Source organism: Thrips palmi, unplaced genomic scaffold (assembly GCF_012932325.1).
Source record: "Thrips palmi isolate BJ-2018 unplaced genomic scaffold, TpBJ-2018v1 HiC_scaffold_10, whole genome shotgun sequence".
Classification (NCBI taxonomy): Eukaryota; Metazoa; Arthropoda; class Insecta; order Thysanoptera; family Thripidae; genus Thrips; species Thrips palmi.
The window spans coordinates 2,259,861-2,277,513 of record NW_023144621.1 but is presented as its reverse complement, the minus strand read 5'-3'; the positions used below and the strand labels follow the sequence as shown (position 1 = coordinate 2,277,513).

The 17,653-nt window shown below is 43.7% G+C and overlaps 3 protein-coding genes across 28 annotated transcripts in view; all 3 read right to left on the bottom strand.

Annotated features, from left to right (window-relative positions):
- Positions 1-17,653, bottom strand: part of LOC117654295 (gastrula zinc finger protein XlCGF49.1-like) — a 346,548-nt gene that overhangs the window by 130,038 nt on the left and 198,857 nt on the right. The window lies entirely within an intron of this gene.
- LOC117654286 (pancreatic triacylglycerol lipase-like) lies at positions 236-12,983 on the bottom strand. Its single transcript, XM_034400812.1, has 8 exons — positions 12,932-12,983; positions 12,520-12,596; positions 12,382-12,442; positions 11,973-12,118; positions 10,588-10,682; positions 8,763-8,910; positions 1,167-1,530; positions 236-665 (listed from the first exon to the last, which is right to left on the bottom strand). The coding sequence occupies exons 2-8, from the start codon at positions 12,560-12,562 to the stop codon at positions 581-583; spliced, it is 942 nt and encodes a 313-aa protein (XP_034256703.1). The 5' UTR covers positions 12,563-12,596; positions 12,932-12,983; the 3' UTR covers positions 236-580.
- Positions 16,170-17,653, bottom strand: part of LOC117654264 — a 31,508-nt gene continuing 30,024 nt past the window's right edge. For all 11 annotated transcript variants that reach the window (XM_034400697.1, XM_034400690.1, XM_034400695.1 and 8 more), the window contains exon 8: positions 16,170-16,758. In XM_034400697.1, the coding sequence (XP_034256588.1) occupies positions 16,453-16,758 (306 nt within the window). In that variant the 3' untranslated portion in view covers positions 16,170-16,452. The remainder of the gene's footprint in view (positions 16,759-17,653) is intronic.

Sequence of the window (17,653 nt, the reverse complement as noted above, 5' to 3'; positions counted from 1 at the left end):
CGCATTAAATAATTACGTTTTTTTGTGCTTACCTTTACAAAATTATTGATCGTGAAACGCACATATCCATTTGCATCAACACAGTTTCGTGCAAAGCTTGGGGACGAAACCAATGCATTTTGGTGTGAACAGAATTCCAAAGTTTCGTAGAAATCGGCTATTGACACCCAAACGTCCCCTTGATGTTTTCCGGAGCGGACAACAGAATGAAACAAATAAGTATTGAATTGCTGGAACATTTTTATTCGATCTTTATATGAAGTGCACCATTTAAGGCCAATCTCGTTAGTAAGTAGTAGCTGCACTCTCATGCCAGGAACGTGACATCACGTTGAAACGAATGAGACAAAATGTCCCGTTCCTTTGAGCAATGTGTCACATTCATTTAAACGTGAAGAAGCTTTGTGGCTGATTTATGACCAAACGAATGTCACACAATGCTCAAAGGAACGTGACGTTCTTTCACATTCATTTCAACGTGATGTCACTTTCCTGGGATGTGAGCGTGGCGATGCGATTGTTCGCTGAGAATCGAAATCTCTCGATTCATCGTAGTATTCTGGAGTCAAAGCATCGCAAACTAAACGAGGGGTCGAGCTCCTCCCATGCCGAGGCCGTACGGCTGAGAAGCCGCAGTGCGCAAGTAGAAGGTACCAGTGTGGTTCCTGAGGTTCAGTGAGAAAAAACCATTGAAATCGTTAATGTCCGACAGGCTATGATACACGAAACGAAACAATACCAGGGTCGTTACGACGACAGTTTGCACTTGTGACTAAAACTTAAAAACTGTAACAGCTAGAACCAAGGGAAATGCTTTTCCTTGGTGATAAAAGCGTGCCGGAGTACAGTGCGCGTGTGAACGAAGTCTAAATTCTGCTTCCCTGAGTTCTGTTATTTTTGGGGCCTATGTTAACAAACCTCAGGGATGCGGATTTGGACTTGATCCATATGGGAACAAAACGCCTCGATCACCAAGACTTGCTGGAACTGCTTTCGAGTCATAAGTGAAAACCCGTATGGGTTGTCGTAACGGCCCTGGTATTGTTTCGTTTTGTGTACCATCCTTGATGTCCAAAGTACCTGCTCATTACAAGGACTTCCAAAAAATGGAAAGGAATGAGAGCCAATGCAGACGTTCAAAACAAATCGCTTTTCTGACGACTCACGTGTCGGCTGCGGCGTAGCCCATGTACACGATGTTGTTGTCGTCGACGGGGCAGGACCCGCTCTGGAAGGCGAGCCAGGAGGGACAGCTGACGGCGGGGAAGGCAGTCTCGCTGTTGACGGACTCGGCGAAGAAGCGCCAGGACCGCTGGTGACTGCAGAGCGTCAGCGCGTTGTAGAAGTCCGTCTCGCCGAAGCGACAGCCCGGCTGCGGGCGGCGGCCGCCGTTGGGCCAGAAGTCGATGGTGCCGTCGTTGCCGTCGTAGCCGTTGAAGCCCGCGTCGGTGTGGATCACGTCCACCAAGACGGCGTCGTCGCGCGACAGCTGGGGGATGGCCGGATTGGCGGACACGGCGGGGTCGAGCCCTGAAAACAAGGGGAAATCACTGAATTTTAGTGTACAAATCCAATGATTTTCAGTTGAATTTCGATTAATTTTAGGCAAAACCTACGAAACTTTGAGAAGTATTTAAATGAATTTTAATAAATTTTGATGAATTTCAATTAATTTTACATGTTTGATGAATTTTGGTGTACAAATTTGGCTGGAGTTACACTGCTACTGCCAATCCAAGCGTGGACCAGGTCCACGCTTCAAGGCGTGGACCATTTTCGTCCACGCTTTGAAACGTGGACCACTGGTTGGTCCGCTTTGAAGCGTGGACCACCTCTTGGTCCACGCTTGGCAAGCACTTGAAAGCGTGGACCAAGAGGTGGTCCATGCTTCAAAGCGTGGACCAACCAGTGGTCCACGTTTCAAAGCGTGGACCAAGCGGTGGTCCACATTTCGAAGCGTGGACCAAAATGGTCCACGCCTTAAAGCGTGGACCTGGTCCACGCTTGGATTAGCAGTGTATGTCCCATTGCCTGTGAAGAACAGGGAACACACCAGAGGCCGGAATCAGGACCCGTTGTCGAACCCCTGCCGCTCGCCTCCACCGCAGCGACACTGTGCGAGAGAGAGGCCCGAGAAAGCCGAACGGTGGATACCGATGCTCCGAAGGTTACCGAAAGAGCCGAACGCGTCCGTCGCCAACGGGTCCCGTTGGCCAGATCAGCCCACGAAGAAATATTTCGTAAATTACGAAGCACTTTTTTCGTAAGCTTGTTTTAACGAGCTACTTTTCTTTGTGTGCAGAGGTGTGCAGAGTGAAAAATTGAGTAATTGCAATAAACATGATATTTTGAGCGAAAGGGTAACGACTGGCTGACAGCAAACTGGTAACCCGCATTGTGGATTTTCAGAAATTTGGAGGTAATCCTGTGTATACCGGTGTGCAATTTACCAATCTTTACCCTCTCGGTTTTTTTTTTGGTGGGGTTGGCGGGTGTCTCTAGTCTAGTCTACAGGGAAGGTACCGAACGCCATACACTGCGAGAAAAGATCACGGTAAATCCTGTACTGATTACTCCAGACATCACCGTACTTTTTTTAACAGGCAAAACCGTCGCTCTTTTTACAGGCAATACCGTACTTTTTTTACAGGCAACACCGTACTTTTTTTACAAGGAATCCCGTACTTTTTTACCCGGCAATCCCGTACCCGTACAAAAACTGCTATAATTTATTTCAGTCGGTCGACCCTCGTTTTTCAAGATTCTGATGTACATAACTGCTGAAGTCGGACTCCTGGACCCCCCTTCCGACCACTCGTTGAAAAGGTCTTGACGAGACCTATCGAAAGGTGCAATAAAATTTTTCAGTCGGTCGACCCCCTTTTTTCAAGATCCTGATGTGGACAATTCTTGGGAGCGGCCTTTGTTGGGACCAGATCTGGTCCTTCCTACGGCATGCACTGTACGAAAGAACGGTAACCACTGATAAAAAAAACGTTAACGCTAACGTGAAAGCAGATGATACTTAAGAGAATGTTTATTGGTGACATTTTGTCAATTTCTTTCAAAGAGTAAACACTCGGAACTCTTTTTTTGACAAATTTCTTTCACATGGTAATTCATGAAAATGTCAATTTTAGTATAACTTTTGAATATCCTAACGTGCCATTGTTTTGTGTTAAACATGTTCACAATGACGGTGGGACACTCACATGTCCGATACCACTTGTGTTGGGTATCATTTTCGTTGTTTCAACGCGAGGATGCACAATTTGGTGGCTAATCACATAAATACTCAATACCCGTAAAAGTTGTGTTCGGTACTAGGCCAAGGCGCCTTGCGGCACGCGGCGTGTCAGCCACATCTCCAAGCGGGGCCGGCCGGCCGGCGCGCCACCCGAACCCGACCTCAAGATAGATAAGCAAGAGTGGCGCACACTGCCGACTGCCGACGCGCCGCTTCTCGAGAGGGGCAGGGGTTCGGGGGGCGCTGCACTATGCGTTCTACGCACTCAAGGCTCAAGTGCGTGTGTGTGTAGACTGCTGCGGGGTGTGGCGGGGCGCGGCGGGACGTGGCGTCTCGGCAGGGGAATGGGCGAGGGGGCAGCTACGCGATGCGTGCTAGCAGCGTCTCATGACGACGCGCAACGCGAGGGACGCACTTCTTGAGTACTAGAGAGCTGGGTGTCGAGGTTATACGCCGCGCGCGCAACCCGAGCCCCCGCAGCCGCCCCGATTCATGGTGCGGCGCGCGGCGCGGCGCGGCACGCTGAGGGCCCTCCGCTCATAATCTTCTAGGCAGGCCAGCCAGCCGCTGCCTTGCCAGCGAGGCGCTCGGCCTCTTCTAGGCTTGCTAGTCAGGCAACGTGGCAACTGCTGCCTGGCTAGCCGGAAACTCGGTACCGTCAAGTCCCCTAAATGTGGACACGAACCCTAAAGTGGGACATTTTGATTATTTTCCCTATTTTAGGCTGTAAACGGCCAACGCGTGGATATTTTGCGAGGTAAAAAATGTTTTTGAGACGGTAGGACCCCTCCGAGACCATATCCGCAGAGAGTGTCTTGTTCCCGCTCATACCCCCTCCCCGAAAAAATCTTGAAAATTGGAATTTGATGCAGAAAAAAAGAGAAGTTTTTTCAGACGTCTAGCGCGGATTCGGGGCTTCGAGCCGTTGATGCTCGGACCATTCTAGACTTCAGACATGTTGTAGCGCGTTCTTTTATCTACAAGATGCACTTTAGAAAATTTGTTTCCGATGCTTCGTTTTACGGTGGGAAGCAATCTTCTAAGGAGCTGCAAAGTGGGACACATGAATTTTCTTCGTTTTTTTAAGGTTTTGACCGATTCAGAGGCGTTGCATTCACCTCCAGCGTCCTACAAACGCCGCCTGGCCTATATTAGGTTGCCAGGTCGGTTTGGAGGCCCAGGCAGTCGCGCAAGTACGGTTCGGTACGCTTTAAGCCAGCACAAAATTTAGTTAATGTTTGAAAGCAAATGCTTCCTCTTGGCTTTACCGACAAAGATATCGTTATCGACCATAAAACAAACCGAGGGGGCCACCACTCTCATTTCAGGCGTACACAAGATTACGGGATTACGGAACATTTACCAGGGATTACGCGTGAAATTTTCGAAAATTGGTTCGAAAACATTGAAAAATAGCTCAGAAACGTTGAAAAATGACTAAAAACGTTGAAAAATGACAGAATTTTGTCAAGGATTACGTGATTACGCCATGGATAACCAGAGATTACCAGCCAATTTGTACTCAGGATTACGGGGGTGGTGGCCCCCTCGAAACAAACCTTGCGTAAAAATATTTTTTGAACAAAAAATGTTTTAGAAAAAAGTTGCAGGGCGAACGGTTTTCAAATTTCAAAATTTCAACCTCTAATTCTTGCCGTGCATTTCGAAGCTTATAAAATACGACCTGAGCAAAAAATTTCATAAAATGCTTTTGGTCAGAAATTAAATTTTAAGGCCAATTTGTTTTATTGGTTTTCGCCGTATTTCAATTGGTTTAGGCGTTACGGTGGTTTCTAATTTAAATATATCTAGGAAATCTTATTGATTGAAGAGGCTCATATCTGCTTAACCAGTCGAGATATCGAAAAAGACTTCAGAACCAATCTTGCCTCAAATTAAATTTAGAAAATAATACATTTTATGAAATTTTTTGCTACTGCAGTTTTAGGGCGAAAAAGATTGAACGTGTCCCACTTTAGGGGACTTTGTCCCACTTTAGGAGACTTTGGCTCCTAAATTGGGACACGGTTCTTGCTGCTCCTACTGGAGCCCTATGGGCTGAAATTTTTTTTTGTTTTCGGTAAAAGACGTGTTTTGACATGAGGATTCTTAAATCCCCGGCGATTTTCGGTGTCATCGTTATTCTGTGAATAACAGACGATTTTCCGTAAAAATCGTTCCACTTTAGGGGACTTGACGGTACTCTCTGCACGAGAGTACAAGCACGCTGATACGTGAACGTATCATCTGCTAAAAAGTACGGAATATTTTGTAAAACAAGTACGGAAAATACTGTAGACTGTACGGTGGATACTGGTTTTTGAAGTACGGTAAAGTTTGGCAAAAAAATTATCCAGGATTTACCGTCATTTTTTCTCAGAGTGTAGGGCCCGGCCCCAACTTTTCAACCCCTCTCGAGTTCCTTCGCAATCGCCCAGCCAACAATTTTTACAGTCACTGTTGACAATTGTTGCAGACTATCTTAACGTGTGCATGTACATGTGCACAATCATGTACTGAAAATTCGGACTGACTCTGTTCCGAAAATTTTAAACTGAAACAAATTTTATTGCCGTTCAGTCATAATATTAAGCTTGTCCTTTGTACTTTAAGATACAAATCTATCATAATACAGATACATCGTAATTTGGTCATTAAGTTATTGAGAACTCGTCAACATAGGTTACTACGTTCGCTGTGCTGTCATAATACTAGGCTATGTGTTCATACTTCGAAGAAAAAGACAGTAGGATCTTGGGAGTGAAAAAGGCTGCTCGGGCTTGACTTCGTGCCGTGGGCATCCCATGACAAGCTAAATCGTGCTTTATAGAAATCACGCCAATTTTCGGCGTGACTCACCCGTCATGCCAATTTTTACCAAAAACCTTACCCTGAAACATATACTACCTTGGAAGCAAAACCTGGATATTCGTCTCGATTTATATTTCTTTGGAAAGTGATGTCAATATGACTCGAATCCCATCTGGAATGGCCTGTGTATCATTCTGGGTTTCTCAATTCTAGTATGGATTTCAGACTCGTGGATATTGAAATCTACCGGGTCTGTGTTCGGAGGGAGTCATTTTCAAAAGACCTTACCCGAGGGGGCAACTAATCGTGGTCCTGTGTACACTTGATTTGCCGAGATCTTGCGCGAAATCGGTAGAAATCTCACGACATCCTTTCGAAATCTGGTGAAATCTCACGAAATCCCATGAAAATCTGGTGAAACGTCGCGAAATCCCACCAAAATCTCGCGAAATGTGGCATAATTTTGACGCAAAATCCTGCGAAATCTTGCGAAATCTTGATGAAATCCCTACCTTTGAAGAATACTGTGTAAATTTCGAGTGGTTGCCCCCTCGACCTTACCCTATCATTTTTAATAAAGGTTCTTATCCTGTCGTACCTTTAAGTTTTTTTTTTTTATTTTAAAAAACGTAGAAAAATAGGTTTTTTACAACATATTTCCTTCCCAAACATCTCGTAATTTAAAAAAACCATTTCTGATACTAATGAGGGGCAACCAACTTCGTCAAAATTTGTACACCGTTATTTTAAATTCACGTTATTTCACGTTATTTCATTGTTATTTCAACGTTATTTCGAAGGTATTTCAACGTTACTTCGCGCTATTTTCAGTTATTTCGCGTTATTTCAAGGGCAGTGTACACCAAAATTCAAGTTGTTTGCCCCGGATAGTATACACTGGGAACGATAAATAAATACTGATAGTACGTACCAGTCGTGCCGTGAGTCACGACAGGCGCCTTATAAAAGTCTCAGCCGTCTTTCACTAACTATCCCACCGCCAACATGTGCAAATTTGCAGTAATTTTCGTCAGCGTGGCTACCCTGGCTGCAGTCCTGCCTTATGCCGTAAGTATTTCGTACCACACTCTAAATGTCTTACAATGAAATTTGTCCTATGTTATTCGTATGTTACAGTGAATTCGGCGCAAGCATAATACGAAGCAATATTCCTTCGTAATACGAATCATTTTAGCTTTTTCATTGTAAGATACAAAGAAAAACCTTCGTTATACGAAGAAAAACCACCTTCGTATTATGCTTGCGCCATTTCCTTCGTATTATAGGAAATTTCTTCGTAAGACATTTAGAGTGCAAAGCGCAGTTTGTCCCGAATTGAATTAATGGTTCCGATCTTTGGAAATCGGCTTCAGCCAAATCATTCTTCATAGTGACAAAGTAAACGAAGCGGAAACATTTCAAAGATTTATCACGGAAGTTTTTTTTATACTAACCCGCACAGTTTCCTCGAATTTATTGCGAAATCACGGTCAGATCTGAATTGAAAGTTCATCTGCGCTTAAGACGATAGACAACATATGCCAAAAATCAGAGACATTCGCACCTTATGTAAATGTGAGACACTGCTGATTTACCCCTCTTGCCCTGTGCCACACAGACTGCGACCCTTGAATCGTCAAAAGCGGCGCTTGTCGCCGCGAAGGCCAATCTGCAGAACGCCAACCAGATCACCTTCACTGAAAAAAGTTGTCGTAATTTTACGACATATTTGGCGATGAATGCTTCATAATTTTATGAATGGCTCGTTTCATGCTCACTACGAAAAAATCATAAATGAGCAATTATGAACCTTTCATATTTTGGTTGAAAAATGTGCCTGAAAATGCCCAAAAGGTATTCAGATTTTACGAACCATTCATAAAATAATGAACCATTCATCGTTCAATTGTTCCTAAATTTACGATTTTTAAATGGGAAAATAGTGTACAAGAATGGCTCATGTAAAACTTTACGAAACATTCATAAATTTATGAACGATTCGTAAAATTATGAATTACTCATACTACATTATGAAACATTCGTAAAATTACAAATGGCTTGTGATGCTGTTACGTAAAAATTGGGGAATGAAACATTCATTTTGGGGTGTTTATGAATTATTCATTTATTCAATGAAGCATTCATAAAATAATGAGTGTTTCATAAAAATAATGAATCATTCGTCGTGAAATTATTCGTAAAATTATGAATTTTATGTGGGAAAATACTATACAAGAATGGTTCGTAATATTACGACTTTTTTTCTCTCAGTGTTCGCCCAAAACCCGAACGCCCTGACCGGCTGCACCAACCAGCTCAAGAAAAGCACCGACAGCGTCATTCTCACTCAGTTCATCAATGGCTGCGCGGCCAAAGCCCTGGGCCACACAACCAAGACCATGCTGCTGAAGCAAACCCTGACGCTGTTCATCGGCGAGGCGTTGGCCACCCCCTCCACCATTGAGGGGCTGGACCGAGCCGCGCAGATTGTCGCGTGTTCTATTGCTGCTGCCCCTCACGGCAGCAAACACTGAATAAAGTACCGCTCACTTGTGTCGCTGATGTGATCCATTCACATTACCGCACCCGTGACAGCAATTAAAATTATCACGTAAAAAATACCATGATATTTTCGTAGACTTTGGCCGGTTTTGGCCCAGATTGTCACATTTTTGTGAGTGTAGTCGTTTTGACGTGAACGTACCCGTCATCCTGTTGAGCGTGAAGTTGATGTTCCCTGCCAAGTTGCCGCAGAGCTGGCCGCCCAGGGAGTGGCCGATGGGCCAGAAAGTCTCCGGAGAGAGGCCCGCATCCACCATGCGCATCACTGCGGCACCCACTGCCGCACCCACCTGCCGCACCGAAGACGAAAGATACAAGTATGCAGATGCAGGGCGGGCGATGCAGGAGGGTTGGTCGAATCGATTACGATTTAAGTCGAAAATCGATTCAAGGAGTTGATTTTCGATCCAAATCGTAATCGATTCGACGTGTCGATTTAATCGAAAAAATCGATTTAGGCGATCGATTTTCGATTTACCTTAAATTTGCGCTATTTTCGCTCATTTGGCGCTCTCAGAGAACTCAAACTGCGGCGATTTTGGTGAAATTGAAGACTAGGAATCATTTACCACCAAGTTCAAGATGTAATCATTCAAAAACAAGGCCGTTCAAGTAATCCGATACCCCCCTGCAACAAGCAACTATCTACGCCCACTGTCTCGATAACCGACTATCTACGCGCGCTCTCCCGACAACCGGCTATCTACACGAGCTGTCTGGATAACCGTCTATCTGCTTTCTCCACCTCGCGAGATTGAATGCTTTTATTTATCCAACCAATTAAGTTGCCCTCGCAAAACCTTTACCAAAACTTGTCAAAAGTTTTGTCAAAGCAAGATTAAGTATGGTTTAAACGGGTCGCTTTAAGTGTCATGGAGAAAAATACTTCGTTGTACGACAACCCTAACCTCGCTACGATGTTGGATAGTCGGTTATCCAGACAGCCCATGTAGATAGCCGGTTGTCGGGAGAGCGCCCGTAGATAGTCGGTTATCGAGACAGTGAGCGTAGATAGCTGCTTGTTGCAGGGGAGTATCGAATCGTGCTGCTGTGCGTGGGGAGAACATTGCAAATTACGTCAAATCATGGCCGGCCATTGTATTACTAATAGGGAGGACCCACACGTTTAGAAAGCCGCCAACAAATTTAAGCCCCATTTCTACGCATTTCAGAGGCACGGTGGTAAATTTACCGAGATAGCTGTTGACACCAATTGAACACTGTGTTCTTTCCAGGAATATGTAACTTCAAATAAAGGATTTGTATGGCTTCGTAAGGCATACACCATGTAAAGTTGCAAAAAAGTCGGCAAGGGCATACTTTTACCTTCTTTACCGTCGTATACATTTAGACCAGGATTGTGAAGAGTGACTCGCACAAGCACAGCATCTAATCTGAGCCGCAGGCATGTAAAAACGCAATTTCCTGAGAAAGGCAGAATCGAAAATCGAAAGTTGAAAAATCGATTTATCATGTTAAAAAATCGATTTTGGAAAAAATCGATTATTTTGTTACGATTCGTGAATCGACGAATCGAAAATCGATTCGAGTGGCGAAAATGACAACCACGCTCTGCTCACCGGAGTTCAGCGTTCCCGGCAGCTCCACCGATTCGCGCAATCACACTTTTATTTCTACGTAAATTTTTGGGCATGGCTTTTGACGGAATTGAGCGCACGTTTCGCATTGCACGAATTGGTGCCTCGGCATGAAAATGTACGTTGTTATGCGCGAATTCGTGCATTTAGCGCGTAGGCCAAATTCTTCGCAAAGCTTTGAACCGCGAACAAAAAAACTACACCAAAATTTAGTGCCTGAGTAAAACTTTCAGTCTTCAACCCACTGAACCGTGCTACACACTTAATCCTTTTCACACTCTAGTTGATGGAATCCTTGTCAGTTCGAGCACGAGAGTGTATTTCTACTAGACAACAATTCGACATGTGGTCTAAATAATGCAAACATACGGCAGGAAGGCGCTGGTATGAGGTGAAGTACGGACCGGCGACGTAGGGACCCCAGTCCAAAAGGATGAAGTTATGTGAGCCACGCTGGAGGAAAGCTGGAAAGGAGCGGATACAATCTTATTTCCTTTCGAACTATTACTAAACGGCCACAGTATTTCAAACTGCAATACCTTCTGTCTATTACTGCAATGTTTTGCAAAAGTTGCAATTGTACTGGTACTATTATGTAATAAGAGTATTTCAATTACGCAATGATTAAGTACAAGCCATAAAAAATATGGCATCAATATTTGCAATGAAAGAGTTACACAGTCTCTTTCTTCGGAAAAATTAAAGGGCGGTTCTAGCAAAATATTGCGATGATTATATAACATTGGATCCCAGGTTGCGATAATCGTAGGAATAGCAAACGCAATTTTGAAGCAAAAATTTGTTGTAGAAGGCTGAAAAAAATACAAACCAATGTGACGCAATGCTCTAAGGTTTGTGACATTTTGTCACATTCGTGTCAACGTTATGTCTCATTACTGGGATGAGAGGGTGCTAGGAAACTGACCCTAACCGCATACGGTAGTTATCACAATTTTTTTAAGTTTAACACGTTGTTCATTTAAATTGTACACTGTAAAAAAATTTCTCGTAAAATAACGAAAAATTTTTGGGTAATTTTCTTTTACGAACTGTTCGTAATTTTACAAAAATGTCGTTTATATACGACACATGTCGTATATTTTCGAAATGTTTTCGGCCCATTGTCAAGATTTTCAGCTTCAACAAGCGTGCTGTAAAAAAATTTCCAAAAAAAATTTTTTCTTCGTTACAACAACTGTTTCAGTTCAAAAAGTTTACGAAATGTTTTCATATATAAACGACAACTTCGCAAAAGAAAATTACCCAAAAAATTTTCGTTGTTTTTGGACAATATTTCGTAAAGCCTCACTGAACTTAACATTTCGTAGTGATATTGTCTGTAAATTCGCCAATTTGGGAAGATTTCCCTCTCTTTACGAAGTGATTTTGTAGGATTACGATACATTTTGTAATGATTTTGTATAATTGCGATACATTTTGTAAATTGACAAAACAAACCTTTTTTTATGAAACATATCGTGTAGTAATATTTCGTAAATTCACGACATTTTTTACAGTGTACCCTGTGAAAACCTTACAAACTATTTTTGGCCTTACAAAGAAAATCACCTTGTTATAACAAAGTATTTTGAGCATACCTAAGCTGACAAAGTAAATACTTCGTAATTTACGAACTGAGGCCCGAGGCCCATTTCTTCGAATAACAAATTAAATTAGTTTGCACTATGTATGCTCAAAATACTTTGAAAGGTTTTAAGCGTGTAGCTTTTGGTGACCTGGACCAAAGATTTTACCTCTGGACATGACACCCGCACTCTCGCTCTGGTTGGACTCCCTCCAGCCGTGCACGTAGAGGGCGGTGGGCTTGTTGGTATCGAAAGACGGGTCCGCCGGCAGGTCGGACGCATTGGCGATCGGGTAGCTCAAATTTTGGGAGTTCCTTTGGTGACAACAGTTCTACTTAGCAAAGCATGGCCGAGCACCCTAAGTGTCTAACAGCTGAAGACTGCACCCATATTTTACAGCGGAAATTCTCTCCATTACAAAAGAAATTCCGCAAAATATCAATAACGCACAATAAACTTTCGAAGTCAACTGTACCGACATAATAATGAGAATTTCCACCAAAATATAGATTTCTTTTCTATACGAATTTTAGAAAGAATGCAACTCAATTTTTATTCCTACGAACACGGTACTCACGTGTAGAGGATAAAGTGGATCAGGGGGAAGGCGTTCTCCGGCGTGCCGCTCTGCGCTGCCGCTGCAGGAAGACAGCTCGGTAAGGCAAAGAATTACAGAAGAATGGAGAGGAAACCTCGTATGAAGCGAATAACTGACCTCCAAGGACCACCGCAGACAGACAAAGAAGGGTCGACTGCATGATGCGACAGTTTCGCGCGGCACACACGGCACACCTTAGAAGAATAGGACGCGAGTGTAGGTGCACTTTTTAGACTTTTACTTAAAATTAACTAGCTATAACTTCTTAGACCACACTCTAAATGTCTTACAATGAAATTTGACCTATGTTATTCGTATATTACAGTGAATTCGGCGCAAGCAGAATACGAAGCAATATTCCTTCGTAATACGAATCTTTTTAGCTTTTTCATTGTAAGACACAAAGAAAAACCTTCGTAATACGAAGAAAAACCACCTTCGTATTATGCTTGCGCCATTTCCTTCGTATTATGGAAAATTTCTTCGTAAGACATTTAGAGTGCACTCAAGAGAGACTACAACCACAAACCTGAAGTTCAGACAGCGTTTCCTTACAGTTCTTTTGACCACAATTACTGCTAGAGGTGTACATTGGACACTCTAAGTGTCTTACAGTGAATTGCAGCACCAACGGTGAAAATTTTCTCCGTGATGAAAAGAAATTCAACAAAATATGTATAGGGTACAACAAACTTTCAAAGGCAAGTTGCAACGTCAGCTGCACCACCGTAAAATGGAGAATTTTCATCATTTATAGGCCTATCGAGAATCTTCACTGTAGGGCATATAGAGAGTGTCCTGTTTGCATGCATGGCGCGCGCAAACAGCTCCCAACTTATATGCCGTACCCAGGTAAACCCTGGAAGCCTATAGTAAAAACACTCTCAACGTGACATAACGTTGAAACGAGCGTGACAAAACGCCACGTTCGTTTGAGCGTTGTGTCACATTCGTTTGGATGTGAATCGGCCAAAAATTAGCTTGTTCACATTCAAACGTACGTGACACAATGCTCAAACGAACGTGACATTTTGTCTCGTCCGTTTCAACGCGATATCACGTTCCTGGAATGAGAGTGAATATAGACGATCTCCAGGGAGTTGCTGCGAAAGCCAGGAACACTGTTGGTCATGTAATGTTCCTCATGTAAAGCGCGCACCTTCTTACTGCTGCACTCCCAGTGTGGATGTCCTCCTCCGCCGGGTAGTTGCCGATGTTCCCAGACGTCGCTTTTAACCTCGCCGCACACCGTTGGGCCGTGCGTCAGGCGACTGGCGCCAGGAGGGCAGATATGTAGTGGCACTACTTCCCGGCCGTCGGGGGCAACTACATGCAGCGTAGATAGCCGAGCCGGTTCCCCGGTGCCCAGAAAAGCCTGCTCTCGCCCCTAGAGTATGGTGTTGCCTGCAAATTACCCCTGGCTCGCGATTTTGTCGAGCGAATGCCCTAGTCAGTTGCTCGTCCGATCGCTGAAACAACATGAGGTTCAGAACCACGGACAGCTCTATAAATGGCCAGAACCGACCTTTCGACTTTCCTGAGCTATTTTCATGTTTTGGGGTAGTTTCGATGCCGCGTTTGCCTTAAGGTAAAACTAAAAACAACCGTTTCTTTAAATTCAGTTTTCGTGTTCTCCAAGAAGGGACCTAGTGATAGAGGCCCTCACGGAGTGGCTGTGCTTCAGCCCCAGTTTCAGCAAAGCAGGACGAAGTAGAAATTATTTAGCTACCGGGTAGCTTACTGATTCCCGGCACTTCCCTAACAGCGCCCAATGCACCAAGGCATTGAATTGCACATAAAAGGTAACACATTTTAGACGCATTTAATGCGATTGTGCGCATCAAATGCGCATTCAGTAAGTGCACATTAAAGACGCCTAAAATGTGTTACCTTTTATGTGCATTTCAATGCGCATCCCCGCTTTAAATGCGCTTTGACGCAAATTGGCGCTATGGGGGTTACGAAGTAGATGTTTTTGTCGGCATTTCCCATCCACTGCCTTGGCAAAGCAGTATCGTGACCTTAATTGTCGTGTTTTTGCCCTCAGAAAGGCAGCAGAGGTTTCCCACCTATCGTTCTAAATCGCCTGCGAAGCATGCCTGGGCTAGCCCGCATTGTAAGAAAGCCGAATGGGTTGCCTAGCGACCAGGCGCTCCATGCCTAGCCCCGACAGTTCACTGAGAATCCAAACACGCTAGCGTCAATGGTGCAATTGAAACCAGTTTAATCGCACCAATTGGTGCACTGCTTCACTGCTTCTGCATCGCACGCGAACTGCAATGCCTTTCCCATGTACTAGAATTCGCCCATTTTTGGGACGCATGGCATGTAAGATGCAATGCAGCTACGACATTGTACCCGAGGGGTGAATCACTAGTGTACTCATGTGTACAAATTTGCCCGTACTCAGTGTACTCACAAGTTTCAAAAAGGTGAAATTCTCTAGTTTTTCGACTGATTTGACGTCGACTGCCGTTAAGGGGGGACCCTGGTGAAACTTTCAAGTAGGCTTTAAAATAATCCCAGAAAGTTGAAACTTTGCTTGATTATTAGGTTCATTATGGTGAGTTCATAAAACAAAATTCAATCCAAAATGTTGAATGTTCTCTGAGAAAAGTGGCTTTTTAGTGTTTTTTAGAGCGTTGGGGAAAAATCTTCCTGCGTCTTTCATTGGAACGGAAAGTCTTGAAAATTTTTTTGGGTCATCCTTAAGATGTATAGAAGAGATTTTAGTGACGGAATTTTCAATTTCAACTTCTGTCCTGAGATATCGATTTTCAAATTTTAACATTAAAAAAAAAAGTGAATTTTTTGCCTTTTTTTGAAACTTTTAGGTGTGTGTTAAAAAAAGTAGGGCTGATATCAAGATTCCGTCACTAAAATTTGTCGACAAGTCATCAATGAATAGAGTCCATGCAAGACGACTCATGTAGGTGTCAACCAGGAACGCAGGAAGTCTTTCTACGACAAAATTTTTTGTCGACTGAGCAAAGCTGTGAAGTGGAGCGTATAAGCCAACGACAACTGATCTCAATGTTATTTCTTTCCAAATGATAAAGGAACTACCCACATAGTTTAAAGGTGTTCAACCTGTCGAATTTGAAACCTTCGATGCACATTTTTATCTATGAACTTCAAAAATACTATTTTTGGCAGTTTTGGCCATTTTTTCACCAGGGTCCCCCCTTAAAAACGCTAAATAAAGCCTTAAAGCGTTTAAAATTGTGAAATTTATGAGTGAAGCAAGGTGTACTCACCCGTACTCATGTGTACACCAGAACGCCGAGTGATTCACCCCTCGATTGTACCACACGTGCTATTTTCATGGAGTTTGGAATCTCAGAGGAAAGCTCCATTCGAAGTAGGAGACACTTGGCTGAGGAATCACCAAGAAGTGAACCAAACTTAGTTTCTTCTATCAACGCGAACTGCGCGAATCCTCCGGGAGCGAGAACTGACTGACCCGGCTCAGAACCCCAAATATGAATGTCTTTGTTTGGGACTTTGTGGGCATGGAGAATTTTTCACATCAAAATGTTCCCATTATATGCCGCTTGAATGAGACAAAATGACCCCTTTCGAATAATGGCGTTTCGACGGAGTCCATGCGTTGTTCCGTTAGGCCGCAGTGAGACTTCAAAGTTAAAAAGTCGCTCATTTTGACGCGAAGCACATAACGTCATTATGGAAGTGAATTACTGAAGGTAGCGCAAAACACAAAAGGGGTTATCTTGTTCCGTTAACTCAGTCTAGGTGTACACACGGACTCAAAAGAAAGAAGCTTTTATTCACACAACTATTGCGCAAACATTAAACAATAAACAAAACAGTCAGTCACAGTTTCATATCAATAATGATGTTCTTTTAAGTGTGTGAGTAGCGCGAGGGTTTGGTAATACCAACGAACCAAGAATGCAGCACACGACATGAAATGTATGTAAAAGACAAAAGGTAAACAAAGATTCGTAAATTACGCACACATTTCAGCAAGAAACCGTGGCGGGGGTTTGACAAAACATCCTTCCAATATTCCGGTACAAATCAGAAACGTCACACCTTCATCCACTGAAGCCCTGTAGACACAGGTTTGTGAATTTCCATGAGTCCACATTTCTCAGTCTCGAGGTGGGAGAAAAATACGGCCTTGCCACCGACTTTCCAGAAATGGTCTGGGCAGCGAGGGCGGCAGTCCTCGGCGCAGAAGGTGCAGTCTTCTGTCTCTGGGAACAATTCTCGAAGCAGCTCGGAACAGCCACACATTTCGATGACCAAGTGGAGACGCGGGTTGCGCTTCAGAACGCCCGTCACCGCACTGGAGTGGAACCACTCGTGGCTGCAGTCTTCCAGCGAGTACACCTGGAATGATGGCGTATACATCGACTGTTAAAAACTGTTGGGGAAAAGTGTTAATGTGTGACAACAAAGGTACAGTTAAAAATGTGATAAATGGCCGTACTAAAACAGAGGTCCTGCTTCACACGTTTCGTCCTGTTTCAAAAAAGGGAGCGAAAGAAGACTTTTTAAAGTCCTGCTTTAGTCCTGGAAAAGTCCCGATCCAAGCCCGTTTCCCGAGTCGGTAATTTTACGTAACTTCTAAACTTAACTTAAAGAAATACACCAGATAGGATAAATTCATTGTCGTTTCCGAAGTTGTCGGCTGTGTGCACACAGCATCGGAGAAAAGGCAGAAAATGAAGCTTCCATTTTAGTACGGGTGTACAACGAGGATTGTAGAAAGAACGAGGATTGTAGAAAGAACAAGAATTGTACGAGGATTGTAGAAAGAACAAGAATTGTACCAAGTACCAGGTCTGGACTGCACTACAAACCTAACTCTCTACTAAGTACACACTTAAAAATGCATGCTTGCAAGTACACACTTACAAACGCAAGCTTGACGCATGGAGTTATACGGCGTCGAGCATGCGTATGTAATAATTGTGTACTTGCAAGCATGCATTTGTAAGTGTGTACTTGGCCAAGCATGCGTTTGTAAGTGTGTACTTGCAAGCATGCATTTGTATGTGTGTACTTAGTAGACAGTTAGGTTTGTAGCGTGGACTTCACCCATCTTGCCGGTGCCGGTTGCATTGTCACACGCGAGGGGGAAATCACTCGCGTAATAGTCGGGTCACCGATTCCTTGTTTTGCGCGTAATAGTAATAGGGTATAGCCAAAATTTTCTGAATTTTTCGTTATTAGGTTCTGATTTACATGGGTTCATATGGAGCAGGTACGGAACGTTCCGTAC

What these genes read in the sequence shown, in the direction of transcription:
- LOC117654286 (XM_034400812.1), bottom strand. Translation starts at nt 12,562, where the DNA reads ATGCAGTCGACCCTTCTTTGTCTGTCTGCGGTGGTCCTTGGAG. An exon ending in ATCCACTTTATCCTCTACAC is followed by an intron (nt 12,119 to 12,381) that starts GTGAGTACCGTG and finishes TTGTCACCAAAG; the next exon opens with GAACTCCCAAAATTTGAGCT. An exon ending in GGCTACGCCGCAGCCGACAC is followed by an intron (nt 666 to 1,166) that starts GTGAGTCGTCAG and finishes ACTGAACCTCAG; the next exon opens with GAACCACACTGGTACCTTCT.